Source organism: Salmo trutta, chromosome 28, assembly GCF_901001165.1.
Source record: "Salmo trutta chromosome 28, fSalTru1.1, whole genome shotgun sequence".
Taxonomy (NCBI): Eukaryota; Metazoa; Chordata; class Actinopteri; order Salmoniformes; family Salmonidae; genus Salmo; species Salmo trutta.
Genome location: NC_042984.1, coordinates 19520961 through 19548575, shown reverse-complemented (window position 1 = coordinate 19548575; position 27615 = coordinate 19520961). Strand labels below are relative to the sequence as shown.

Below are 27615 nucleotides of genomic sequence, written 5' to 3'. Positions count from 1 at the left end.
TGAGTTCCACCCCCCCTTTTGCCTTCAGAACAGCCTCAATTCATTGGGGCATGGACTCTACAAGGTGTCGAAAGCGTTCTACAGGGATGCTGGCCCATGTTGACTCCAATGCTTCCCACAGTTGTGTCAAGTTGGCTGGATGTCCTTTGGGTGGAGGACCATTCTTGATACACATGGGAAACTGTTGAGCTTGACAACCCGGCATCGTTGTAGTTCTTGACACAAACTGGTGCACCTGGCACCTACTTCCATACCCCTTTCAAAGGCAATTAAATATAATTTTTTTGTCTCAAGCGTTCTTTAACCTGTCTCCTCCCCTTCATCTACACTGATTTGAAGTGGTTTTAACAAGTGACATCATTAAGGGATCATAGACTGACCAGGTGAATCCAGGTGAAAACTATGTCATGGAAAAGCAGGGGTCATTAATGTTTTGTATACACATTCTTATTTACATACACACAGGGTCAAAAACATCCTTGAAGTGTGAGTGTGTGTGTCTGAACATTCTTGTTTTTTAATCCAGGTGTATCAGTATTTCAGCTGTATCCCGGAGGACAGAGTGCCCTATGCTAACAGCTCAGGAGAGCGGTACCGCATCAAACAGCTCCTCCACCAGCTACCAGCCCACGACAGTGAGGTAACGGTCACTAATACTGTAACTCTGTGTGACGTTTTGGTGTCCTAACGCCGCTGGGCTGTTATATAATTGTTTTCTGCTGGGATGCTTGTCTGACTCAGCATTGTAACTGTTCTCTAATACTAGACTGGAACTCTGTGTGAAATGTTGGTTTTCCTAGCCTCTGGGCTGTAATTTAGTTGGTTTGTGTTGTTCCTCACTAGACTGTTCTGCTTGTCTGAGTCAGCATTATAACTATGTGTTTTGTGTTTCCAGCATCAGTACTGTAACCATCTGGATGAGGAGGAGAAGAAGGAGCTTTGTCTGTTCAGTCAGCAGAGGAAGAGGGAGAACCTGGGCAGAGGCATGGTCAGACTGTTCCCTGTCACCATGACCGGAGCCATCTGCCAACAGGTAGACACTGCTGAGGGAGGGGGGTGGGGGATCAGGGGGGAGACTAGGGTGGGACGGAAACATTGAGAGTGAGGGATTAGGGAGATGGAGACAAGGAATTAGAGAATTTCGGTTTTAGTGTATGTATTCTCTGTACTCCCTCAAGCTCATTTGCATTTTGTTTACCTGTTGTTTTGTCTCCCCCCTTTCTTTCTTTCTCTCTGTGTTTCAGTGTGGCAGACAGATCTATGGTGGGGACATAGCAGTGTTTGCCAGCCGAGCGGGGCATGGTAGCTGCTGGCACCCTCAGTGTTTCCAGTGTGCCTCGTGCACTGAGCTGCTGGTAGACCTCATCTACTTCTACCAGGACGGACAGATCTACTGCGGCCGGCACCACGCTGAGAGAATGAAACCACGCTGCCAGGCCTGTGATGAGGTGACTGTGTCTACAATGCAAATCTCTCCACACTGGCTCATACACTCTGACCTGCCCTGTCCAGTCCACAAAGCTCTCCATACTGTTACTGTTTAACTGCTGTCTGTCCTGTCCACAAAGCTCTCCATACTGTTACTGTTTAACCACTATCTGTCCTGTCCACAAAACTCTCCATACTGTTACTGTTTAACCACTGTCTGTCCTGTCCACAAAACTCTCCATACTGTTACTGTTTAACCACTGTCTGTCCAGTCCACAAAGCTCTCCATACTGTTACTGTTTAACCACTGTCTGTCCAGTCCACAAAGCTCTCCATACTGTTACTGTTTAACCACTGTCTGTCCAGTCCACAAAGCTCTCCATACTGTTACTGTTTAACCACTGTCTGTCCAGTCCACATAACTCTCTAAACTGTGGATCCACTGTCTGTTTATACATTCTGTCTGGCCTGTCCAGTTCTAACACTGACTCTTATGAGGATATGTGTACTCTTACTCTGGGCTGGGAGAGTGTGTCTTCTTTCTTTGATTTATGTGCCCGTAGATCAGGATTGTCAAACATTATTTTATAGTATGAAGAATACAATTGAACAAATCTGAATAAAATATAAATATTTTCTCCAAACGATTTGAGGGAGTGCGGCTATTCTGTGTTGAGCGGTTAACAAAGAAATTGTTATTACTATATGCTTAATTTACAGTTATTAATGTAACTTTAGTTGTTCTACAAACGTTGGGCTATATGTTTTCATTTTCAATATATTGTAAGGCTGCATGATGCGACTCGAATGATGATTTGAAAAAAGTACCATGAAAGGCATGAGCTCTGCTTAGTTTTTTGCGCAGGCTGTACACAACATCAATCAAACATTCACAATTTGATAAGCACTTGATAAAAGCACTTGATAATGCCTAGAATTTCACAGCGGCATCCCGTTTGTCTGGCCGTAATGCACCCTAAAAAAATCCATGCCTTTTGTGTCGTGCCCTCTCTGAGTGGCGCGCGCTCCATCAAGTGATCGGGTTTTTCTCACAGGCTACAAGTGAAGACAGATGCATCGGGGATGCAACCGTGCGCGTCCTTCCGAGGTGCATATGGAAGAGTTTGGAAGAACTGTCCATATTTACTTTTTGTCAGCCAACAAGATGCGTAGGCCTAACGAACAGCAAAAGCACTAGCCTACATCATCATAGTACAAAGGTCAACCTATTCTGTGCGAGAAATAAATATTCCAAACATAGTCTGGGACAGTTGTGGGATGCGGTAGATCCCAAGTTAATACAACCACTAGATTCCCCAAAACTTTTTTTACGCAATGTGGCTGAAGCAACAGATTAGAATGTTTAGCTTAAAATGTTGATAAACTATTATTCTATTTCTTCACATTATAGGCACAGCAATGCGCACAAGGTAGTAGGCTATAAGCGCAAATGTTCCATTAGCAGAAAACACCATTATCAAAAGTGACTGCAAATGCAATTATGAATGTAATGCTTTTATTATAAAGGTGCATTTTTATGGTGAAAATTTACTTCCCCAAACTTGAAACTCACGTGCTGCTTATGTAACCAGTTAGGCAATACACCTCTTGTAAAGCTGATTAATGTGCTTAAGTTATTCGGCCACTTTAGTTCTGATACCAACCTTATCAAAACATATAGGCCTATGAGCTAGGCTACATGAGGTGGGCGACTATGATTTGAAAAAGTTGCAAAAAAAGGCATTGTTTGTTATGCTGGGCAGCATCCACTTGTGATAATATATAATTCACAAGTGATAGGCTAATATTGTCCCCCATCAGACTATTCTTCATTTAATCTTGTCTTTACATATACTAAATAATATATGTGTGAAATTTGTTTTGATTTAGAATGGACCATTATCATGCACCTGTATCGAAACAAGGGCAGCGGAAAAAAATAAATTTAATCTATGCACTTAAATAGCGAATGGAGGACACTTTTCCCCGTGGTTTAATGTCATGCCAGCCAGGTAGACTATACTTCTGTTGTAAATATAAGCAATGTGCTTAATTTTAGAAAAGTTGAGAAATAAATATAGTAGGCCTAGCCTATAGAAAGCTGAGCCTCCTCTTTTTAATAGAGGCCATCACTCTGTTTTGTCACGCAATTGCATGGCCTATTGAAATGTTGCACAACATGAGCTCACGGGCTGTCATGAAGTGTTTGATTTGATTTTCGAATACATTTGCATTGATGTCAGAATAATTAGAGGGACTATAGAGTGCTGAGTACCAGGCAGTTAGCAAGTTTGGTAGGCTACTAATGACCATCAGTAGCATCAGAGCTTGGAAAAGCATAATTACCGTGACTAAACGGTCACGTGGAATTTGACTACCTTCATGACTCGTGACCACCGGTGTGTCGGTAATACGGTCACCGCAACAGCCCTAGTCATGACTGATCTTCACAACCCACTGGGCACAGACGTCAATTCAACATCTATTCCATGTTGGTTTCAACGTCATTTCATTGAAATGACGTAGAAACAATGAAGATTCAACCAGTGTGTGCCCAGTGGGAAGTCCTTAGAGGACACAACATTGGCTCTGTCACACGGACACCCTGGGAAAACCTGTTTGTCAGAGGAATGACAGTCTTTCAACAACCAGAAAAATTAAATAGTTAAGTATTTTCTTGAGATATGATTTGTTGACCCACATTCTTTCTTCTTCACTCCGTCTCTCCCTGAAGTACAGATCATTCTAGCAGATGAGTGTACGGAGGCAGAGGGCCGACACTGGCACATGAAGCACTTCTGTTGTTTTGAGTGTGAGGCAGCGTTGGGGGGACAGCGGTACATCATGAGAGAGAGCCGGCCGTACTGCTGCTCCTGCTATGAGTCATTCTATGCAGAGTACTGTGACACCTGTGGGGAACACATAGGTACTGCAATTACACAGGTCCATGTTTCCACAAAGGGAAGTGTACACTGAGTATACAAAACATTAAGAACACCTGCTCTTTTCATGACGTAGACTGACCAGAGGGTGAATGGGCGAGACAAAATTGAGGCTGTTCGGAAACTCAATATTAAGAATGTTTGGTATACTCAGTGTTTACACACATACAGATGTAGGATCTTAATATGAGTCAGTTTACTACAGCAGGAAAATAATCCTGCAGGAAATGTTAATTGTTTTGTGGATTATACATTTTGTAGGGGTTGACACATTTTTTTTGTCTGACATTTTAAAAAGGAAATGACAACCTTTAGAAGCCTTTTTAAACTTTGAATACACTACAAGTTAGCATTTCCTGTGCAGGAAACATCATGCAACAACAGGATGATCAAATTTAAGATATGCCATCTGTACACATAAAAAACAATATACACGTGTGCACAGACAGAAACATATGCTCACTCACACAGAGAAATACACTGCTCAAAAAAATAAAGGGAACACTTAAACAACACAATGTAACTCCAAGTCAATCACACTTCTGTGAAATCAAACTGTCCACTTAGGAAGCAACACTGATTGACAATACATTTCACATGCTGTTGTGCAAATGGAATAGACAACAGGTGGAAATTATAGGCAATTAGCAAGACACCCCCAATAAAGGAGTGGTTCTGCAGGTGGGGACCACAGACCACTTCTCAGTTCCTATGCTTCCTGGCTGATGTTTTGGTCACTTTTGAATGCTGGCGGTGCTTTCACTCTAGTGGTAGCATTAGACGGAGTCTACAACCCACACAAGTGGCTCAGGTAGTGCAGCTCATCCAGGATGGCACATCAATGCAAGCTGTGGCAAGAAGGTTTGCTGTGTCTGTCAGCGTAGTGTCCATAGCATGGAGGCACTACCAGGAGACAGGCCAGTACATCAGGAGACGTGGATGAGGCCGTAGGAGGGCAACAACCCAGCAGCAGGACCGCTACCTCCGCCTTTGTGCAAGGAGGAGCAGGAGAAGCAATGCCAGAGCCCTGCAAAATGACCTCCAGGAGGCCACAAATGTGCATGTGTCTGCTCAAATGGTCAGAAACAGACTCCATGAGGGTGGTATGAGGGCCCGACGTCCACAGGTGGGGGTTGTGCTTACAGCCCAACACCGTGCAGGACGTTTGGCATTTGCCAGAGAACACCAAGATTGGCAAATTCTCCACTTCACAGATGAAAGCAGGTTCACACTGAGCACATGTGACAGACGTGACAGAGTCTGGAGACGCCGTGGAGAACGTTCTGCTGCCTGCAACATCCTCCAGCATGACCGGTTTGGTGGTGGGTCAGTCATGGTGTGGGGTGGCATTTCTTTGGGGGGCCGCACAGCCCTCCATGTGCTCGCCAGAGGTAGCCTGACTGCCATTAGGTACCGAGATGAGATCCTCAGACCCCTTGTGAGACCATATGCTGGTGCGGTTGGCTCTGGGTTCCTCCTAATGCAAGACAATGCTAGACCTCATGTGGCTGGAGTGTGTCAGCAGTTCCTGCAAGAGGAAGGCATTGATGCTATGGACTGGCCCGCCCGTTCCCCAGACCTGAATCCAATTGAGCACATCTGGGACATCATGTCTCGCTCTATCCACCAATGCCACGTTGCACCACAAACTGTCCAGGAGTTGGCGGATGCTTTAGTCCAGGTCTGGGAGGAGATCCCTCAGGAGACCATCCGCCACCTCATCAGGAGCATGCCCAGGCGTTGTAGGGAGGTCATACAGGCACGTGGAGGCCACACACACTACTGAGCGTCATTTTGACTTGTTTTAAGGACATTACATCAAAGTTGGATCAGCCTGTAGTGTGGTTTTCCACTTTAATTTTGAGTGTGACTCCAAATCCAGACCTCCATGGGTTGATAAATTGGATTCCCATTGATTCTTTTTGTGTGATTTTGTTGTCAGCACATTCAACTATGTAAAGAAAAAAGTATTTAATAAGATTATTTAATTCATTCAGATCTAGGATGTGTTATTTTTGTGTTCCCTTAATTTTTTTGAGCAGTGTATATACACTTGCATAGAGACAACTTTCTTAGAGCCTCTCTCTTTGTCTTCCAGGTATAGACCAGGGTCAGATGACCTATGAGGGCCAGCACTGGCATGCAGCCGAGTCGTGTTTCTGCTGTGCCCGCTGTCGGCTCCCCCTGCTGGGGCGGCCCTTCCTCCCGCGTGGGGGCCTTATCTTCTGCTCCAGGCCCTGCTCCCTGGGAGAGGACCCAGATAACTCAGACTCGTGTGACTCAGCCCTCCAGAGCCGGCCTCCGCAGCACAGACACTGTGAGACTGCAGAGAAGATCCAACAGTCGCAGCGCTGCTCCCCACAGCAACCACCAGAGGGAGCCAACATCCTTGTTGTCCCAGGAAAAGACTGTGTTCATGCTGCACAGGAAAATAAAGGTAGCGGCCTACTGCAGATGGTATTTACATGTTATGTAGGTCATGCCTGAGCCTTGTAATACACATACAAACATAACATAGCCTGCAGGGAATGAAATTGAAATGAAGTAATAATTTGAGTAATTTAGCAGGTTATTTTATCCAAAGCAACTTTGATCAAATTATCAAAACAATACCATTTAGACATTGTCAAAGATTACATAGCCTTTTCTATTCAAGCAAGGTGTGTTTTATCTTCATCTCATTTCTGTTTCCCAGGTGTTCACATCTCTACTAATGTTCCAAATGGAGTCTCCCCACCACCCAACGGTCATCGTAACCTTAGAAGGTCCTACTCTCCACTTCCCCACTGTCGCTTAGCCAATGGCTGGGCACCATCTTGGCCTGTCGACCAATCTCTCAACAGTTTGCACACTGGAGACTGTGGCAAGCATCCAGTCAGTAGTCTGGAGTTTTTAGGAGAGCCCAACGGCTACGCTGGACACCCCCTCACCAGTTTCAGTAGAGGAACTTCTACTGCAAAGGACAGTGGGAACTGGGTGGAGAAGAGTACTCAAGTTACGAAAGGTATTACACATTGGTGAATTGTTCTACAAAGTGCTACTTCAAGGCAATTACATATATATTAAATGTGGGTCTTCAGCTAAAGCATTGTGTTCAGAATGAAACAGTTAACTGTAGAGCTCTGTTAGATACAATTGGCCATAAGCAAGAGTTGGGGTAGTATTCTATAAATCCGTTTCCAAATCTTTCTCATCTCCTGTTATTGTGAGTTGATTGAACAGTAATTGAATCCTTTGCCTTTTTATAGATTGAGGTCTTTTATTTGTTATCTCTCCTTCTTCCCAGTGTTTCCTCCCCCGAGGAATTCCTCCTTACCTGCATCACTAAACCACCCCAGTCCTGCTGACCCACCGCCCCTCCCAGCCCCTCTACCCACCAAGTCATCACTACACCACCCCAGTCCTGCTGACCCACCGCCCCTCCCAGCCCCTCTACCCACCAAGTCTCATGATTTGATGACCAAGCCAAATCTGCACCAACCAGAACCAAGCCCCCCTGACCATAGTCCCCAATCATTTCGCAGTGGGACAGCCAGGGTCAGCTTCCGAGAGCCAATCAGCTGCAGCTACTCTGTGAATGAGGAGGAGGAAGAAGAAGAAGAAGATGAGGAGAAAGGAGAAAAGGAAGAAGAACAGGCGGAGAGGGAGGAAGAGGATGGAGGTTTTGGGCGCAGGTTACATATGGAGAAGGGCATTCCACCTCAGATGGACCTACTGGGTAAGACCACTTTTTTTCCCCCATTCTCCTGTTCTTTTTTCTTTTCATCACAACTGCCAACTGTCTCTCTTTTTTTGTGTCCCCTCACAGATGGTTCATACCAACATCGTAGTTTACGGCGGGGGTGGAACCGCGGCCGTGTGGCCTCCGACTCCATTCTCCACCTAGGCACAGAGACACGCTTCCGTCACTCTCTGCCTGATCGGCCCCGTCTGGACGCTCTAGAATGGAGAGGACAGCGGGAGAGTGCTTCCCTCTCTTCCCCTGGCACCACAGAGCCCCTGTCACTCACCCTCCAGCCAGCCCAGTACAACAAACACGAGGACTCCTGCTCAACCTGCTCCTCCTCCTCAGAATCAGAGGAAGAGGGTTACTTCTTGGGGCAGCCCATCCCCTTGCCCCCCCAGCTAACCCGAAGGCCCCCGTCCGTGGACGGAGAGAGGGAGGGAGAGGGGGATGGAGAGAGGAAAGGAGTGAAGGACAGGGGTTTGAGGAACAGCCTGAGAAGGAGGAAGAGGAGGGCAAATAGCCTTGGCGCAAAGGACAAAGACAAGAACTGTGCAATCTCCTAACTTTGACCCTCACAGACCCAGTGAAAGTTATTCTTATTCAACAAGCAAGCCAATGTTCAATATCACAAAAATAAATCTGCAATATGTTGGTATTCCTTTGGGATACTTTAAACACAATACTCCTACGCAGCAGACTTATTCAAAGATGGAGTAAACTACTGTACTATGACGTATCACATATTAGTGTTCAGAATATGATTTAAAATATTTTTTTATGCGTTTTATATTTGTATATTGTTTCGGGCACGTTTTTGCACAGTAAAATGGAACTTGCATCCATCTGGGAAGTTCTGTATGCTTCTGTAAGGAAACATCACTGTGGGCCTGTAGTGTATGTTACAGCATTAGAACAAGCAAAGTATTTACTCCGAAAAGACAGGAAATTCACTTTGCATGATATTACTCAAGTGAATTTGTGGAGAGAGAACTCTCATTCCTGTATAAACATGTGAGCATTTATTGTGGGAAGTTATTCTTACTGACCTTACAGTAAGGATTTGAGGATTCCTTCTCAGTCTACCTTTCTTTGTAGTTTAAACATAACCTTTATTTAACTAGGAAAGTCAGTTAAGAACAAATTCTTATTTACAATGACGGCCTACCCTGGCAACACTGGGCCAATTGTGCGCCGCCCTATGGGACTCCCAATCACGGCCGGATGTTGTACAGCCTGGATTTGAACCAGGGACTGTAGTGGCGCCTCTTGCACTGAGATGCAGTGCCTTAGACCACTGCGCCACTCGGGAGCCCAGTAACTGAGTCTTCATGGGCATTTGGCCCTCTCTCACAGCTTCCACACAGAGAGTTCTTCAGCAAAGAATGTGGGGACAGTTGTTCTCAACCACATTCTTCCACCAAGCCAATCCGATATAAACTAAGATTGACTTTTTTCAAATGTTTTTGTAGCCTACTGGTTTTGTCTTTGGTGTTATATGCAATGTTACACAGTTATGAATCACCAAATAGTTGGTTAAATACTCTGGGAGAGCAGTGAGTACCAAAATTAAGAATGTTAAGGCCCACACAGTGAGATTCAAAGGCTATCTGTACACAATAACCTGGGCTGTGAATGGTGTGTATGTTCATGTGTGTCTGCGTAAAGTAAACTTTGTTGTTTCCATTTTGACGTAAAGCTTCCCTATGTAAGTGTATGATATGTTCAAAAGAGGAAATAGTGCAACATGCACAGTACCAGTCAAAAGTTTGGACACACCTACTCATTCCAGGGTTTTTCTTTATTTGTACTATTTCCTACATTGTAAATAATAGTGAATACATCAAAACTATGAAATAACACATTTGGAATCATGTAGTAACCAAAAAAGGGTTTTGGAAAAGCATTATCGCAACCAGCTTCATGAGGCAGTCACCTGGAGTGCATTTCAATTAACAGGTGTGCCTTGTTAAAAGTACATTTGTGGAATATCTTTCCTTCTTAATGTGTTTGAGCCAATCAGTTGCGTTGTGACAAGGTAGGGGTGGTATACAGAAGACAGCCCTATTTGGTTAAAGACCAAGTCCATATTATGGAAAGAACAGCTCAAATAAGCAAAGAGAAACAACAGTCTCCTTACTTTAAGACATGAAGGTCAGTCAATCCGAAAAACTTCAAGAACTTTGAAAGTTTATTCATGTGCAGTTGCAAAAACCATCAAGCGCTATGATGAAACTGTCTCTCATGAGGACCGCCACAGGAAAGGAAGACCCAGAGATACTGCTGCTGTAGAGGATAAGTTCATTAGAGTTAACAGCACCTCAGATTGCAGCCCAAATAAATGCTTCACAGAGTTCAAGTAACAGACACATCTCAACATCAACTGTTCAGAGGAGACTGCGTGAATCAGACCTTCATGGTCGAATTGCTGCAAAGAAACCACTACTAAAGGACACCAATAAGAAAAAGAGACTTGCTTGAGCCAAGAAACACGAGAAATGGACATTAGACCAGTGGAAATCTGTCCTTTGGTCTGATGAGTCCAAATTTGAGTTTTTGGTTCCAACCGTCGTGTCTTTGTGAGAAGCAGAGTAGGTGAACGGATGATCTCCGCGTGTGTGGTTCCAACCTTGAAGCATGGAGGAGGAGGTGTGATGGTGTGGGGGTGCTTTGCTGGTGACACTGTCAGTGATTTATTTAGAATTCAAGGCACACTTAACCAGCATGGCTACCACATCATTCTGCAGCAATACGCCATCCCATTTGTTTTGTGCTTAGAGGGACTATCATTTGTTTTTCAACAGGACAATGACCCAAAACACACCACCAGGCTGTGTAAGGGCTATTTGACCAAGGAGTGTGCTGCATCAGATGACCTGGCCTCCACAATCACCCGACCTCAACCCAATTGAGATGGTTTGGGATGAGTTGGACCGCAGAGTGAAGGAAAAGCAGCTAACAGGTGCTCAGCATATGTTGGAACTTTCAAGACTGTTGGAAAAGCATTCCAGGTGAAGCTGGTTGAAAGAATTCCAAGATTGTGCAAAGCTGTCATTAAGGGTGGCTACTTTGAAGAATCTCAATTATAAAATATATTTTTATTTATTTAACACTTTTTTTGGTTACTACTTGATTTCATGTGTGTTATTTCATAGTTTTGATGTCTTCACTATTCTTCAATGTAGAACATTGAGTCAATCACCACCTTCCGGAGACACCTGAAACCCCACCTCTTTAAGGAATACCTAGGATAAGATAAAGTAATCCTTCTAACCCCCCCCACCCTAAAATATTTAGATGCACTATTGTAAAGTGGTTGTTCCACTGGATATCATAAGGTGAATGCACCAATTTGTAAGTCGCTCTGAATAAGAGCATCTACTAAATGACTTAAATGTAAAATGTAAATGTAGAACATTTTACAAATGAAGAAAAACCCTGGAATGAGTAGGCATGTCCAAACTTTTGACTGGTACTTTATGAACATTACTAGATATTTTTTTTGTCCAGTTATTATTTTTATACTCTTTGGTGCTGGTTCCTGTTTTTCTATGTTTAAAAAATATATATAAAATACTTAAATCAAACTGTCACTTTTCAGAAATTATGAGGAAATTACAGTTTCTGTAAATTCTGTAAAAGGGAAATACATCTATTTTTTTTTAAACTTTCTGATTACTGAAATCATTAGAGAATAGGAAACTGCTATTATCACATGACAGAAGAAGCAAGTCTACTGATGATGAGTGATTTGGTCAGAGTAGCCAGGTGGGACGACGCAGACCCGGTGGAGAGCGTGGTGAAACAAAAGACACTGGCCGTGTTAGAGAGGATCAAAACCCCAATGTATCATGGGTAAATTGTGACTGACTGACCTACAAATGATAAGTTATTTATGATGCAAGGTGATCTGTAGATCAGTCAGTTGGCAGTCGCCTGCAGTCGTCTTGATGCTTTCGAAACACGGCCACTGAGCGCGTTCAAGCAAATTACTATCGTTGGTCATCGCCTTTCAAAGTGTGTTGCATTATTGTTATAAACATTGTCTGACTTGTAACTACATGACGACTGCATGAACTTTACAGAAATCATGTGATCAAAAGGTCAAGCAGTTTTTAAGAAGTCACCAAGTCACTGCAGTTGCTTCTCACCAACTGCACCAATCAGCCATCACTTGCATTGTGGGAGGCACTATATGTCAACTTTTTTTCAAATACATGACTGAAACAGGAACCAACTTTGCTTTGATTCAGGGGATACAAATGAAAAATGATATTTGAGATCTCTCTAACCAATGAATTGTACATGTTATGTGTCCAGTTTGTGAGTGTGTGATATGGGGGTACAGAAAGGTTTATTTCGCCATTTATACAGACAAACTTTTAGAAACAATAGCAGCTATGTTAACACTACCATGTTGATCTGAGCCTTGCTGTTGGAAAACCACTACAGTGTCCAACTTTCGGCTGTCGCAGATTAACCTCCCCCGACTTCACTCGCCGACTTTCGTCTACAGTAGGCTTTGTTAGGCTTACCGCTCGAACACACCCACTGTCTGTCCTGCTGAGTTTTGATGCAGTCTTTTCCCGACTATGTCAAGTTAGTTCTCGTGTGAGCTTTTGTTCCAACCCCATTACTGTGTTTTAGGGGCCAAGCTTATGGTAATGTTGCAGCAGTGTGGAGATTCCTAGATGTGAAAAGTGTGCAGGAGGGCATGAGACAAAGGAATGTGTGGTATCGGTGGGAAATGTTGTGTGTTAACTGTAGGGGTACCCATGGTCCTGGAGATCAGAAGTGTCCGGTGAGAGAAAGGCAGGTTGAGGTTGTCAGGGTGAGAGTAGTACAGAAAGTGTCATATGCTGAGGCAGTGAAGAGAGTAGTAGAGGAAGATGGGTCCAGGGCGAGGGATCCTAAGACTATCCCAGTAAGTAGCCCGAGGCCAATAGAGAGTGATGGGAATTAGCATTAATAGCCATGGTTATCAACTGTACCGCAGAAATGGAATGTAAATCACAGAAAATATATGTTGTGGTGGCAGCTGCAGAGAAGTACTTGGGTGTACAAGATTTTACAGCAGAAGAGTTACAAGGTGTGTTGAGCGATAGTGTCCCATCCTGCCAGCCTGGTGAAGGATCAGATAGAGCCAAAGTAGTGGAATAGTGGTGAGGTTTTAATGGGTGTAGAGTTAGTTAGTTGGCAGGGCACATTGTTTTCTTCCAGAACAGTAGGCAGACACACAGCCCATACAGAAGGTGGCGGCATGCACCACTAACGTATGTTTTCAGACCGCCATAATACCATAGAAGAAGAAGTAGTATTCAGGTAGGAGAAGGAGGAGCATGTGAGCAGTCTGACAGGTTTGGCTGGTCTGTTGCTCCCTTCCATTCTGTCTCTGCAGTAGAATTCTGCAGTTTGTATCCTCTGTGGCGTGCTGAGCTGTGGAGAGGCCTAGAGTTCTGTTGGGGACCTGTAAGATTTTACTTCCATTCTAAAGGGGAGATTTCATTGGAGAGTAAAGCCTGAGTAAGTATGTGTGTGTCCAAGTAACCAACGCCTTACTTGGAATTAAGGACGATCAATCTATAAGCCTTGGGTGCGTGTATGTGAGAGATCCTTTCAGTGTTAGGTGTATTTTTATTTCTTCCTAAATAGAAGAAGCCGACACTTGACACTGGGTTGAAGGAGAAGGATCCGTTTTTGTTTTGTTTTACATACCACTTTACATACCACTGTGTGTTCAGTATTACTGTGTTCTGAGAACTTAGCCTAATAAAACAGAATGTCCTCTGCCCTCATTGACTGATAAATTGTGCTGTGTGTACAGTAGGCGTGTGTGAGGGAGAGGAGGAGCGACATAGATGAAGAGATAAAGGACATGCAGGTAAGAAAGTGTAGTGAGACCGCTCTAACCTCAGTAGGGGATTGGCATGGCTCTAGGTGGAATGAGAAACCTGTTGTTCAGAATGTCTGTCAGATACAGACTATTAGATCAGTGTCTTAAACACTTTCATAAAGCACAGATTACTGGTTTGACATTCATATCTTTGCACTTTATCTACCAACAGCACATGACACCACACAATAGGAACATCTTTAGAAGTTAATAGTAGGCCTACAATCTTAACTTCTTGTTCCCCAGAAGTGCCACATTAATGGAATCCTTTGTCTGACCCAAGTTAATGTTTATGTTGTTGTGGTCACCTGATCTTCAATACATTTACTGGTGCAGACAAAAATAATACATGATTTGTGTTCTTCTAATCAAAACAAATGTTCAGAAATTAATTGTTGATAACTACAGCCAACTTCTAGATGGGTGGATCAAGTGGTATGGTTTCAGAGATACTGAAGACTTCTATTGCGGGGTCTGTGGTCTAGAGCGGTGTTTCCCAACTCCAGTCCTCCAGTACCCCCAACAGCACACATTTTTGTTGTAGCCCCACAGAAACACCTGATTCAACTCACTGAGGACTTGATGATTAGTTGACAAGTTGAATCAGGTGTGCTTGTCCGGGGCTACAACAAAAATGTGTGTTGTAGGGTACACTCAAGGACTGGAGTTGGGGGAACACTGGTCTAGAGGAAGCCCAGCACAACGCCCTAGCAACTGGGAATCTTTATTTAAAGATGACATGCATTGTTCCCCTCTACCAGCTGTTGTGAGTATTCCTCCAAACAATAGTTTGTTGACAGCTGTGGCGATGTATAACATTCTGTGTTGTCATTGACTGCATCCTGGGGTTTTGTGAGTGCAGCGATTGGGGCCATTACTGTTGACTTACAATATCCCTGAGTCAACCACAGCACTTTAAAGTGATTTGTGTGAGTTGAAGTATCAATGCCATAGGGGTAGTATCTCTGTAGAAGGTAAATGATCTGGCAGAGAGCGGTTCCCTCTGTCTTTGAGGTAACTGGGTATTTATATTGATTGCTTGCCTGTATGCTGTCTCTCTCCTCTGATGACACAGTTATCTGTGTAAGTTGCTATCTGATGTGATGCTGTTTCTCCTTTTTCTGCTGGACATCCAGGACTTTAGGGCACCAGGGTTCAAGTGACACCCTTATGGGAACTGGAAGAAGACGGAATCATATCAGCCACAAGCAAAATCCTGTCAGCTTTTGGGGACAGTATGATCCTGGAGTGAAGACATCTGAATAATTTTGACTTTGGGTGGCTAAAAAAAGCAGGATAAAGACAGGAGTCAAGGATAAACAAGCCCACCAGTGCTACCTCCCAACCCCACCTCCAGCATGCCTGTGGAGACCCTCCAGCCTGGCCTGAGACAGCCGGTGGCAGTGAGGGCTGCTGCTGCTGGAACGCCCAACCGCCGCCTCCTCCAACCAAGAACATTGGAAGCAGCTGAGCCCAGGCAGAGTGCAGTGGAGAGGCTGGCAGCAGACAAGGCTAAATATGTCAAGAACCAGGTGGCCCTCTTTAAGCAACAGCCAATCAAAGTGCCTCCACCTATCATGCGCAAGCCTCTGATGTCCCCTGCCCCCGCCCTGCGGCCCACTCGTAAGGCCCAACTGCCTCGCCCTGACTACACCCAGCAAGGGAGTTCCCCACTGGACCTGGAGCACCTGAGTAACCTGATCAACGGGGTGGGTGAGGCTGAAACTCCCCCTACCTCCCCCACCATGGACCCAGTGGAGAGTTGTCAGGCCCCTGACTGCCCCACTACAAACTCTCCCTGTCCCTCTCCAATCTCTGCTGGGGCTGGGTCAGGGGCTGCTGAGAGTATCCAGACCCTCTGTCCTGAGTGGTCCACCCCAGTCAAAGTAAGGGTAAATGCCTCTGGCCCACTAAGTCCTACAGGGTCTGCAGTGACCATACGTAGAGTGGACATCATACCCCACCACACCACACCAGTGAGGACGCCCATTAGAGCACAGCAGCAGATGCGCGTCCCATTGCAGCCCATGGCTCTGCATCCACACACCCAGATCCACAACGCTATGTCACCTCTTCGTCTCTTCCACCCCCGAACTACCTATGTACCAGGCCCTGCATCTCCTAAACCTGTCCCAGCCCCTCCACCACAAAACCACACCCCAACCCCCACCTCCCCGTCTAGCCCCGTCCAGCTCCCAGCCAACCCCCCCGTACTCCCGCCCTCCCCGTCGGTCACCTGCCTATCGTCCGGTAGCTCCAGGAAACGTCCCTCTCTGAACCGCTCCAAATCCGACATGAGTGACCGTTACTCCCGGGCCAGTACTGAGCTGGAGCGCTTCTTCAACCTGTGTGGTTTGGACACTTCGGAGATGCAGGTGCTGAAGGGGCCGGGCTCAGACATCGCCTCCCTTGCACAGTTCCGCAGTGCCAGCGCTCCTGGGTCAGAGTGTGCAGGCCAGGAGGGTGAAGAGGAAGGTGGGGCTGCAGAGCCGGCACCCTATGGCGTCTCAGTAATTGAGAGGAACGCCAGAGTTATCAAGTGGCTTTATGGTATCCGCACATCCAAGGATAGTGCCAGGAGCACCAACATGTAGGGCCATGAGAGACTGATCTAAATAGAGGCAGGGGAGAAAAACATGGAGGTGCACTTTAAACACAATTCCTGTACAGAGAAAAAAGCAGGAGAAGTGTGACCGCCGGTATAAACCAACTAATGAAAATGAAAGGAAGGGACTGATCTGGACTAATAGTGAAGGAAACTGTCTGTCAGTGCAGTTTGATACAGTGTTAGACATCATTTGTGCAAATTATTTATTGCATGGTACTTTGTACAAACACCTGTTTCATCCAGCGCAAAGCAGCAGTGTTTGGTGAATGATGCTTTTATTGATGATGTGGATCCTCTGTACCTCATCTCCCATCGGTCCTCAAGGAGGCTCAGAAAAGGCCTGACGTTCAAGGCTACTCACCTTCCTCCAGCCATTATCATTGGTAGTTCCATGGTGAAACGCATCTTAGTTCCTGGAGCTAAAACCCTGTGCTACCTGGGGGCTACGGTGAAGGATATCACAGACAAAATTAATCCTATCAGCCAAGAGCTGCTACTGTTGTAGTGTATGTGGGATCAAATTATATCAAAAATGGTAAATCAGAGATAATGAAACAGGATTTTATTGAGCTGATCAACACCCTAAAAGGCTCTGAAAAGCAGCCGATTATATCTGGCCCCGTGCCATCGCTGAGTTGCGACTGCGAAAGGTTCAGCAGGCTTTTAGCACTTCATATCTGGCTTAAAGTCTACTGCCATTCTGTTGGCATAACTTTTATAGACAATTTTGGAAACTTTTTGGAAACAAAAGATGCTATACAGGGATGATGGACTCCACCCAAACCATCTACGGTAGGAGCCCGGACTCTCTTGTCACATTTTAAAGCTGTGTTAAGATATTGACTCAGAGACAGACCAAGTCCCACTCAGGTAATACCGCCCATCCTCTCTAAGCATTATCTTCGTACTGTTGTCTATACTGCCAGGGATGTTGTCAGTTGTAATTTTGTACCCATTCGATTGAATTCCACTCTTAGATCTGCTGTTGTAAGCTCAAAAGGGGAGCCCACTGTGGTCTGCTCACCCAGTGCTTAAAGTTCAAATGTGAATTCCATAAACTTGAATACCCCCTCGGGTTTCAAATCACGTAGAGGGCTTGGGCTCAACCATCAGACAGGGTCTGACAGGGTCTGCAACAGCCTATTGAACATACAGTAGCTTGTTTGAGTTGGAATTTCCATGTGACTTCAGAAATCGTAAAGGACTTGTGTTGATGCATCTGAACATTAGGAGCTTACTTCCTGAACTGGGTTACATTAAGATCTGGGCTATGCAAATGAATTCGGACATTCTGGTATTGACTGAAACTTTCTGGACATTCTCGACTCTGATATTAATATTGAGGGTTATCATGAGTTCAGAGCTGACAGACAGGGTAGAGGTGAAATCCATTTCCCTTGCCAAAATGTTTTAGATACTATCTTTAAGTCATTCACAAAAGAGATGATGCTTGGGTCAAGGCCAGGAAGACAGGTGTAGACCCGGCCTGGCAAGCTTTTAAGCAACTGAGGAACCATTGTGTAAAAACAAATGGATTATTATGTAAGAACCCTGCCAAATTCTGGAAAACTGCAGCGCCCATCATAGCTGGCTCAATAACCCACATTTTTATTTTAACATTGTTATTGGGAAATATTCAAAAATTATAGAAATCAGCTCTTGTGCTGCCACTCCTTAATGGTGGGGATAGTAACATTAGTGATCTTAATCATTATCAGCCCATTTCAAGGCTTCCTTGTCTCTTTAAGATTCTTGAATCCTTGGTAAATGTACAACTTTGCTCTTTTATCTGAGAAATGTATTTTGAATGTAAACCAGTCAGGGTTTAGACCTGGTCATGACACTATTACTCCAACCACTTTAGTTGTTAATGATCTTGTCAATACTTTAGACACTAAAATGAAATGTGCTGCTTTGTTTGTGAACCTGTCCAATGCTTTTGATACTGTTGATCATGTTATTTTATTGAATAAGTTGTCCTCGATAGGCCTGAGCTCTGACGCCTGTTTATGGTTTCATGATTATTTTAGTGAAAGAACTCAGAACTCAGACTAAGTCGGAAATTTCTTGACGTGCATAAATGTGTGCCACGGTTCGATTTTGGGACCTGTTCTCTTCACTATTTATATAAACACCATTGGTCAATCTGTTTAAAAATGGTAAACTTCATCTATATGCAGATGATACTAAACTCGGCAAAAAAAGAAACGTCCCTTTTTCAGGACCCTGTCTTTCAAAGATAATTCGTAAAAATCCAAATAACTTAACAGATCTTCATTGTAAAGGGTTTAAACACTGTTTCCAATGTGTTTCCACTGTTTCCAATGCTTGAACCATAAACAATTAATGAACATGCACCTGTGGAACGGTCATTCAGACACTAACAGCTTACAGACGTTAGGCAATTAAGGTCACAGTTATGAAAACTTAGGACACTAAAGAGGCCTTTCTACTGACTCTGAAAAACACAGGTCCTTACCAGACATCACTGGCAAAAACATCGCCTATGGGCACAAACCCACCGTCGCTGGACCAGACAGGACTGGCAAAAAGTGCTCTTCACTGACGAGTCGCGGTTTTGTCTCAACAGGGGTGATGGTTGGATTCGCGTTTATCGATGAAGGAATGAGTGTTACACCAAGGCCTGTACTCTGGAGTGGGATCGATTTGGAGGTGGAGGGTCCGTCATGGTCTGGGGCGGTGTGTCACAGCATCATCGGACTGAGCTTGTTGTCATTGCAGGGAATCTCAACGCTGTGCGTTACAGGGAAGGCATCCTCCTCCCTCATTTGGTACCCTTCCTGCAGGCTCATCCTGACATGACCCTCCAGCATGACAATGCCACCAACCATACTGCTTGTTCTGTGCGTGAATTCCTGCAAGACAGGAATGTCAGTGTTCTGCCATAGCCAGCGAAGAACCCGGATCTCAATCCCATTGAGCACGTATGGGGCTTGTTGGATCGGAGGGTGAGGACTAGGGCCATTCCCCCCAGAAATGTCTGGGAACTTGCAGGTGCTTTGGTGGAAGAGTGGGGTAACATCTCACAGCAAGAACTGGCAAATCTGGTACAGTCCATGAGGAGGAGATGCACTGCAGTACTTAATGCAGCTGGTGGCCACACCAGATACTGACTGTTATTTTTGATTTTGACCCCCCCCTTTATCAGGGACACATTATTCTATTTCTGTTTGTCACATGTCTGTGGAACTTGTTCAGTTTATGTCTGTTGTTGAATCTTATGTTCATACAAATATTTACACATGTTAAGTTTGCTGAAAATCAACGCAGTTGACAGTGAGAGGACATTTCTTTTTTTGCTGAGTTTTGATGAGCTGGTTAAGAAGCAAACATTTTAAAGTGGTTTTTCTCTACAGAAACAGATCATGCTTTTCTTTTAACAGTAGGACGCAGATTAGTCAGTCAACCTTTTTATCTGTTCTTGATTATGGTGATATTTATCAAAGTGCAGCTGCTACTACTCTTAAACCTTTGGATGCCATCTATCATAGTGCCCTTCGTTTTGTTACAGGCGACAGTTGATACTCGTCACTGTATCCTGTATCAAAAGGTTGGCTGGACTTCACAAAAGACCCGTAGATCTCTACATTACTCCCTTTTTGTTTGAAAGGTCCTACTTTATAAACTTCCGTCTTATCTAATTTTTCTGTTTTAGTATAGCCACCGGAGTTGCCAAATAGTTCACAGGATTGGTTTACACTGAAGGTTCCTAGGGTTTCCACCGAGCTAGGTAAATCTGCTTTGTTTTAATAAACCGTACTGCTGGAACAAAATTCTGAATACATTTAATCTTGATGTTCTGGTGCCGTTCAGTCAATTTAAAGTATTGATTGGGGATTATTTGAGGAGCAATGTAACTTTTGCTGCGTGATTTGTGATGTTTTATGTGCTTACCATGACTGTTTGTGTATAAAAAAAAGAGAACATGCATAAATACTATGATAATAAAAATTTTAAGTTTACACACATCCAGGAATGTCAAACATGATGGATAATTACCTTCACTACAGGAAAAACACTAACCTTCACACATCTACAGTTGAAGTGGGAAGTTTACAAACACTTAGGTTGGAGTCATTAAAACTAGTTTTTCAACCACTCCACAAATTTCTTGATAACAAACTATAGTTTTGGCAAGTCGGTTAGGACATCTACTTTGTGCCTGACACAAGTAATTTTTCCAACAATTGTTTACAGACAGATTATTTCACTTATAATTCACTGTATCACAATTCCAGCGGGTCAGAAGTTTACATACACTTAGTTGACTGTGCCTTTAAACTGCTTGGAAAATTCCAGAAAATTATTTCATGGCTTTTTAATTGACATCATTTGAGTCAAATGGAGGTGTACCTGGGGATGTACACTGCTCAAAAAAATAAAGGGAACACTTAAACAACACAATGTAACTCCAAGTCAATCACACTTCTGTGAAATCAAACTGTCCACTTAGGAAGCAACACTGATTGACAATTAATTTCACATGCTGTTGTGCAAGTGGAATAGACAACAGGTGGAAATTATAGGAAATTAGCAAGACACCCCCAATAAAGGAGTGGTTCTGCAGGTGGGGACCACAGACCACTTCTCAGTTCCTATGCTTCCTGGCCGATGTTTTGGTCACTTTTGAATGCTGGCGGTGCTTTCACTCTAGTAGTAACATGAGACGGAGTCTACAACCCACACAAGTGGCTCAGGTAGTGCAGCTCATCCAGGATGGCATATCAATGCGAGCTGTGGCAAGAAGGTTTGCTGTGTCTGTCAGTGTAGTGTCCAGAGCATGGAGGTGCTACCAGGAGACAGGCCATTACATCAGGAGACGTGGAGGAGGCCGTAGGAGGGCAACAACCCAGCAGCAGGACCGCTACCTCCGCCTTTGTGCAAGGAGGAGCAGGAGGAGCACTGCCAGAGCCCTGCAAAATGACCTCCAGCAGGCCACAAATGTGCATGTGTCTGCTCAAACGGTCAGAAACAGACTCTATGAGGGTGGGGGTTGCACAGGTGGGGGTTGTGCTTACAGCCCAACACTGTGCAGGACGTTTGGCATTGGCCAGAGAACACCAAGATTGGCAAATTCGCCGCTGGCGCCAAGTGCTCTTCACAGATGAAAGCAGGTTCACACTGAGCACGTGACAGACGTGACAGAGTCTGGAGACGCCGTGGAGAACGTTCTGCTGCCTACAACATCCTCCAGCATGACCGGTTTGGCGGTGGGTCAGTCATGGTGTGGGGTGGCATTTCTTTGGGGGGCCGCACAGCCCTCCATGTGCTCGCCAGAGGTAGCCTGACTGCCATTAGGTACTGAGATGAGATCCTCAGACCCCTTGTGAGACCATATGCTGGTGCGGTTGGCCCTGGGTTTCTCCTCATGCAAGACAATGATAGACCTCATGTGGCTAGAGTGTGTCAGCAGTTCCTGCAAGAGGAAGGCATTGATGCTATGGACTGGCCCGTCCGTTCCCCAGACCTGAATCCAATTGAGCACATCTGGGACATCATGTCTCGCTGCACCACAGACTGTCCAGGAGTTGGCGGATGCTTTAGTCCAGGTCTGGGAGGAAATCCCTCAGGAGACCATCCGCCACCTCATCAGGAGCATGCCCAGGCGTTGTAGGGAGGTCATAAAGGCACGTGGAGGCCACACACACACTACTGAGCCTCATTTTGACTTGTTTTATGGGCATTACATCAAAGTTGGATCAGCCTGTAGTGTGGTTTTCCACTTTAATTTTGAATGTGACTCCAAATCCAGACCTCCATGGGTTGATAAATTGGATTTCCATTGATTATTTTTGTGTGATTTTTTTGTCAGCACATTCAACTATGTAAAGAAAAAAGTATTTAATAAGATTATTTCATTCATTCAGATCTAGGATATGTTATTTTAGTGTTCCCTTTATTTTTTGAGCAGTATATTTCAAGGCCTACTTTCAAACTCAGTGCCTCTTTGCTTGACATCATGGGAAAATCAAAAGAAATCAGCCAAGACCTCAGAAAAACAATTGTGGACCTCCACAAGTCTGGTTCATCCTTGGGAGCAAGTTCCAAACACCTGAAGGTGCCACGTTCATCTTTACAAACAATAGTATGCAAGTATAAACACCATGGGACCACGCAGCCTTCATACCGCTCAGGAAGGAGACGCGTTCTGTCTCCTAGAGATGAACGTACTTTGGTGACAAAAGTGCAAATCAATCCCAGAACAACAGCAAAGGACCTTGTGAAGATGCTGGAGGAAACGGGTACAAAAGTATCTATATCCACAGTAAAACGAGTCCTATATCGACATAACCTGAAAGGTCGCTCAGCAAGGAAGAAGCCACTGCTCCAAAACCGCCATAAAAAAGCCAGAATACGGTTTGCAACTGCACATGGGGACAAAGATCGGACTTTTGGGAGAAATATCCTCTGGTCTGATGAAACAAAAATAGAACTGTTTGGCCATAATGACCATCGTTATGTTTGGAGGTAGAAGGGGGAGGCTTGCAAGCCGAAGAACACCATCCCAAACTGGGAAGCACGGGGTGGCAGCATCATGTTGTGGGGGTGCTTTGCTGCAGGAGGGACTGGTGCACTTCACAAAATAGATGACATCATGAGGGAGGAAAGGTATGTGGATATATTGAAGAAACATCTCAAGACATCAGTCAGGAAGTTAAGGCTTGGTCGCAAATAGGTCTTCCAAATGGACAATGACCCCAAGCATACTTCCAAAGTTGTGGTAAAATGGCTTAAGGACAACAAAGTCAAGGTATTGGAGTGGACATCACAAAGCCCTGACCTCAATCCGATAGAAAGTTTGCGGGCAGAACTGAAAAAGTGTGTGCGAGCTAGGAGGCCTACAAACCTGACTCAGTTACACCAGCTCTGTCAGGAGGAATGGGCCAAAATTCACCCCAACTTACTGTGGGAAGCTTTTGGAAGGCTACCCGAAACATTTGACCCAAGTTAAACTATTTAAAGGCAATGCTACCAAATACTAATTGAGTGTATGTAAACTTCTGACCCACTGGGAATGTGATGAAATAAATCAAAGCTGAAATAAATCATTCTCTCTACTATTATTCTGACATTTCACATTGTTAAAATAAAGTGATGATCCTAACTGGCCTACGACAGGGACGTTTTACTAGGATTAAATGTCAGGAATTGTGAAAAACTGAGTTTAAATGTATTTGGCTAAGGTGTATGTAAACTTCCGACTTCAACTGTATACAATCTCATTTGGAAAGTATTCAGACCTTTGACTTTTTCCACATTTTGTTATGTTACAGCCTTATTTTAAAATGAATTAAACAAAACATTCCTCAATCTACACACAATGACCCATAATGACAAAGCAAAAACAGGTTAATGTTACATTTACAAAAGTATTCAGACTCTTTACTCAGTACTTTGTTGAAGCACCTTTTGCAGCGATTACAGCTTTGAGTCTTCTTGGGTATGACGCTACAATCTTGGCCCACCTGTATTTGGGGAGTATCTTCCATTCTTCTCTGAAAATCCTCAAGTTCTGTCAGGTTGGATGGGGAGCATCGCTGCACAGCTAATATCAGGTCTCTCCAGAGATGTTCGATCGGGTTCAAGTCTGGCCTTTTGCTGGACCACTCAAGGACATTCAGAGACATGTCCCGAAGCCACTCCTGCATTGTCTTGGCTGTGCTCTTAGGGTCATTGTCCTGTTGGAAGGTGAACCGTCGCCCCAATCTGAGGTCCTGAGTGCTCTGGAGTAGGTTTTCGTCAAGGATCTCTCTGTACTTTGCTCTGTTCGTCTTTCTTTCTCTCGATCTTGACTAGTCTCCCATTCCCTGTCACTGAAAAACATCCCCACAGCATGATGCTGCCACCACCATGCTTCACCGTAGGGATGCTGCCAGGTTTCCTCCAGATGTGACACTTGGCATTCAGGCCAAAGAGTTCAATTTTGGTTTCATCAGAGCAGAGAATCTTGTTTCTCATGGTCTGAGAGTCCTTTAGGTGCCTTTTTGGCAAACTCCAAGTGGGCTGTCATGGGCTTTTACTGAGTGGCTTCCGTCTGGCCACTATACCATGAAGGCCTGATTGGTGGAGTGCTGCAGAGATGGTTGTCCTTCTGGAAGGTTCTCCGTTTCCACAGAGGAACTCTGGAGCTCTGTCAAAGTGACCATCGGGTTCTTGGTCACCTCCCTGATTGCTCAGTTTGTCTGGGTGGCCAACTCTAGGAAGAGTCTTTGTGGTTCCAAACTTCTTCCATTTAAGAATGATGAAGGCCACTGATCTTGGGGACCTTCAATGCTGCAGAAATGTTTTGTTTCCCTTCCCCAGATCTGTGCCTCGACACAATCCTGTCTCAAAGCTCTATGGACAATTCCTTCGACCTCATCGCTTGGGTTTTGCTCTGACATGCACTGTCAACTGTGGGACCTTATATAGACAGGTGTGTGCCTTTCCAAGTCATGTCCAATCAATTGAATTTACCACAGGTGGACTCGAATCAAGTTGGAGAAACATCTCAAACAGGATGCACCTCTTTGGCCTGAATGCCAAGCTCCATTTCGAGTCTCTTAGCAAAGGGTCTGTATACTTATGTAAATAAGGTATTGGTGTTTTTTTGTTTTTTGATACATTTGCAAAAAATTCTAAAAACCTGTTTTCGCTTTGTCATTATTACATTTACATTTTAGTCATTTAGCAGACGCTCTCATCCAGAGCGACTGCTAAATGCATACATTTCTTTATTTCCGTACTGGTCCCCCATGGGAATCGAACCCACAACCCTGGCTTTGCAAACACCATGCTCTACCAACTGAGCCACACGGGGTATTGTGTGTAGATTATTTAATCAATTTTAGAATAAGGTTGTAACAAAGTGTGGAAAAGGGAAGGGGTCTGAATACTTTCCGAATGCACTGTAGGTTCAGAACTTTTGTGAAACATCACAACACAGTCAACTGGATGGTCATCAGAGATAGTTGGGGGTAGCTGAAGGATGGGACTAAAACAAACAAAAGATAACTAATGTATAATATACTGTGTCCGTAAAATGTGTATATAGTATGTAGAAGCTGGAAGTAGAAGCCTAAATCTTGTTGTCCCCATTAGTTTACTAAAATTAGGGAAGGGTTAGGGGAAATGGTAATGGAAAATATATATTTTTTAAACCAAAAATGTTTTATCTTCATAATTAGATTTTTTAACTAAACCTTAAACCTAACCTTAAATTAAGACCAAAAGGTGATTTTTGTAAGCAATTTTGACTTTGGCCGTGTTATCTTGTGGAAACTGGCGTAGCTGGGAAAGGATTGGGACTGATGGTTGAAGTTACGGTAAAGATGGTCATGGGAGCCCAGTACCATATGAAGTTTCACCGGCATGTTCAATAGCAAGCGGTGAATTGCGCGTGCCGCTTAGGCTGCCGACTCGCTTGTGGGTGTGCTGGCAGCAGGTTCGATTGTGCATCAAGAATTCAGCATAGCAAGTTTGTATGAAGGTCTGGTTATTAAAGGGTAAATAGTTCAATAGTAATATGCTCTAAAACGCTCTGGTGACAAACAAACTTTGCTTCCCAGTTTCCAATTGTCCACATGGCTGGGAGGACCTATTCAAGTAAGTAAATACATTTCAAAAATGTAAAAAAAAAAAAACCGATGTATTATTAGCTAACTATAGTAGCTACAGTGCATGCTAACTCAAATGAGTTGCTAAATGAGCTAGCTGGCTATCTAGCCAACGTCACATACTATATAGATTGCTGGCGAAGTGAATTAAATACCAGCTACCTAACTTCAAATTAGCTAGCTATCTTGATGTATTTATTACTGTAAAAAACAAACTCCAAATGCATTTGTAGGTAGCTACATAACAGCCATGGAGGAGGGTGAAAGGATAGCAGCCCCAACTGTCAAAGTGAGAGGGTAGGCTATTCTGGATAGGGCAGGTACTTTTGTGTAGTTCCTGTCCCTAGAAGTGAGGACGGAGATAATGATAACATAATATTCAGTGCGGTGTAATTTGACTATAATGAAGTCTGTCCTCAGATAAAGAGAGCTATGAAAGCCTGTCTGCATATGAAGAGGTCCCAATGAAGAGCAGTGGTTCTCAGTCCTGGGGACTCAAAGGGGTGCACATTTTTGTTTTTGCCTTAGCACTGCACAGCTGATTTCAAATTATCAACTCATCATCAAGCGGTACGTATGTATTAATTTGTGATGCCGTCCTTGATATGATCCTGTTAATGTCACACGCATGCATATGTAACAGTGTAGGTTCCGTCCCTCTCTTCGCCCCAACCTGGGCTCCTTGCACACATCAACAACTGACACCCACAAAGCATCGTTACCCATCGCGCCCCTTGCAACGCAAGGGGAAACCCTACTTCAAGTCTCAGAGCAAGTGACGTCACTGATTGAAACACTATTAGCGCGCACCACCGCTAACTAACTAGCCATTTCACATCGGTTACACTCACCCCCCTTTTGACCTCCTCCTTTTCCGCAGCAACCAATGATCCGGGTCAACAGCATCAATGTAACAGTGTAGGTTCCGTCCCTCTCTTCGCCCCAACCTGGGCTCGAACCAGGGACCCTTGCACACATCAACAACTGACACCCACGAAGCATCGTTACCCATCGCGCCACAAAAGCCGCGGCCCTTGCAACGCAAGGGGAAACCCTACTTCAAGTCTCAGAGCGAGTGACGTCACTGATTGAAATGCTATTAGCGCGCACCACCGCTAACTAACTAGCCATTTCACATCGGTTACACATATATGTGTGCCCGTGCAGCTATCAATCCAATGTTATCATGATTTGTTACCTGGGACGGCAGGTAGCCTAGTGGTTAGAGCATTAAACTAGTAACCGAAATGTTGCAAGATCGAATCCCCGAGCTGACAAGGTAAAAATCTGTCGTTCTGCCCCTGAACAAGGCAGTTTTAAATTAACCCACTGTTCCTAGGCCTTCATTGAAAATAAGAATTTGTTCATAACTGACTTTATTTTTTAAATCAGTGATATTGTAA

General features: G+C 44.3%; 2 protein-coding genes across 6 annotated transcripts in view; both read left to right on the top strand.

Annotated features, from left to right (window-relative positions):
• Window positions 1-8939, top strand: part of LOC115165728 (prickle-like protein 1) — a 41630-nt gene extending 32691 nt beyond the window's left edge. For both annotated transcript variants that reach the window (XM_029719046.1, XM_029719045.1), the window contains 8 exons: window positions 527-640; window positions 896-1033; window positions 1245-1448; window positions 4168-4354; window positions 6469-6807; window positions 7066-7374; window positions 7657-8088; window positions 8179-8939. In XM_029719046.1, the coding sequence (XP_029574906.1) occupies window positions 527-640; window positions 896-1033; window positions 1245-1448; window positions 4168-4354; window positions 6469-6807; window positions 7066-7374; window positions 7657-8088; window positions 8179-8660 (2205 nt within the window). In that variant the 3' untranslated portion in view covers window positions 8661-8939. The remainder of the gene's footprint in view (window positions 1-526; window positions 641-895; window positions 1034-1244; window positions 1449-4167; window positions 4355-6468; window positions 6808-7065; window positions 7375-7656; window positions 8089-8178) is intronic.
• Window positions 8940-11499: 2560 nt separating this feature from the next.
• Window positions 11500-18585, top strand: LOC115165727 (protein FAM110B). Of its 4 annotated transcripts, none has more exons than XM_029719042.1 (3): window positions 11500-13617; window positions 13922-13975; window positions 15124-18585. In XM_029719042.1, the coding sequence occupies exon 3, from the start codon at window positions 15346-15348 to the stop codon at window positions 16579-16581; it is 1236 nt and encodes a 411-aa protein (XP_029574902.1). In that variant the 5' UTR covers window positions 11500-13617; window positions 13922-13975; window positions 15124-15345; the 3' UTR covers window positions 16582-18585. The 4 variants fall into 4 exon arrangements, with proteins under 4 accessions (XP_029574902.1, XP_029574901.1, XP_029574903.1 ...); XM_029719041.1 differs by having other exon boundaries at window positions 13919-13975; XM_029719043.1 differs by lacking the exon at window positions 13922-13975.
• Window positions 18586-27615: the final 9030 nt, after the last annotated feature.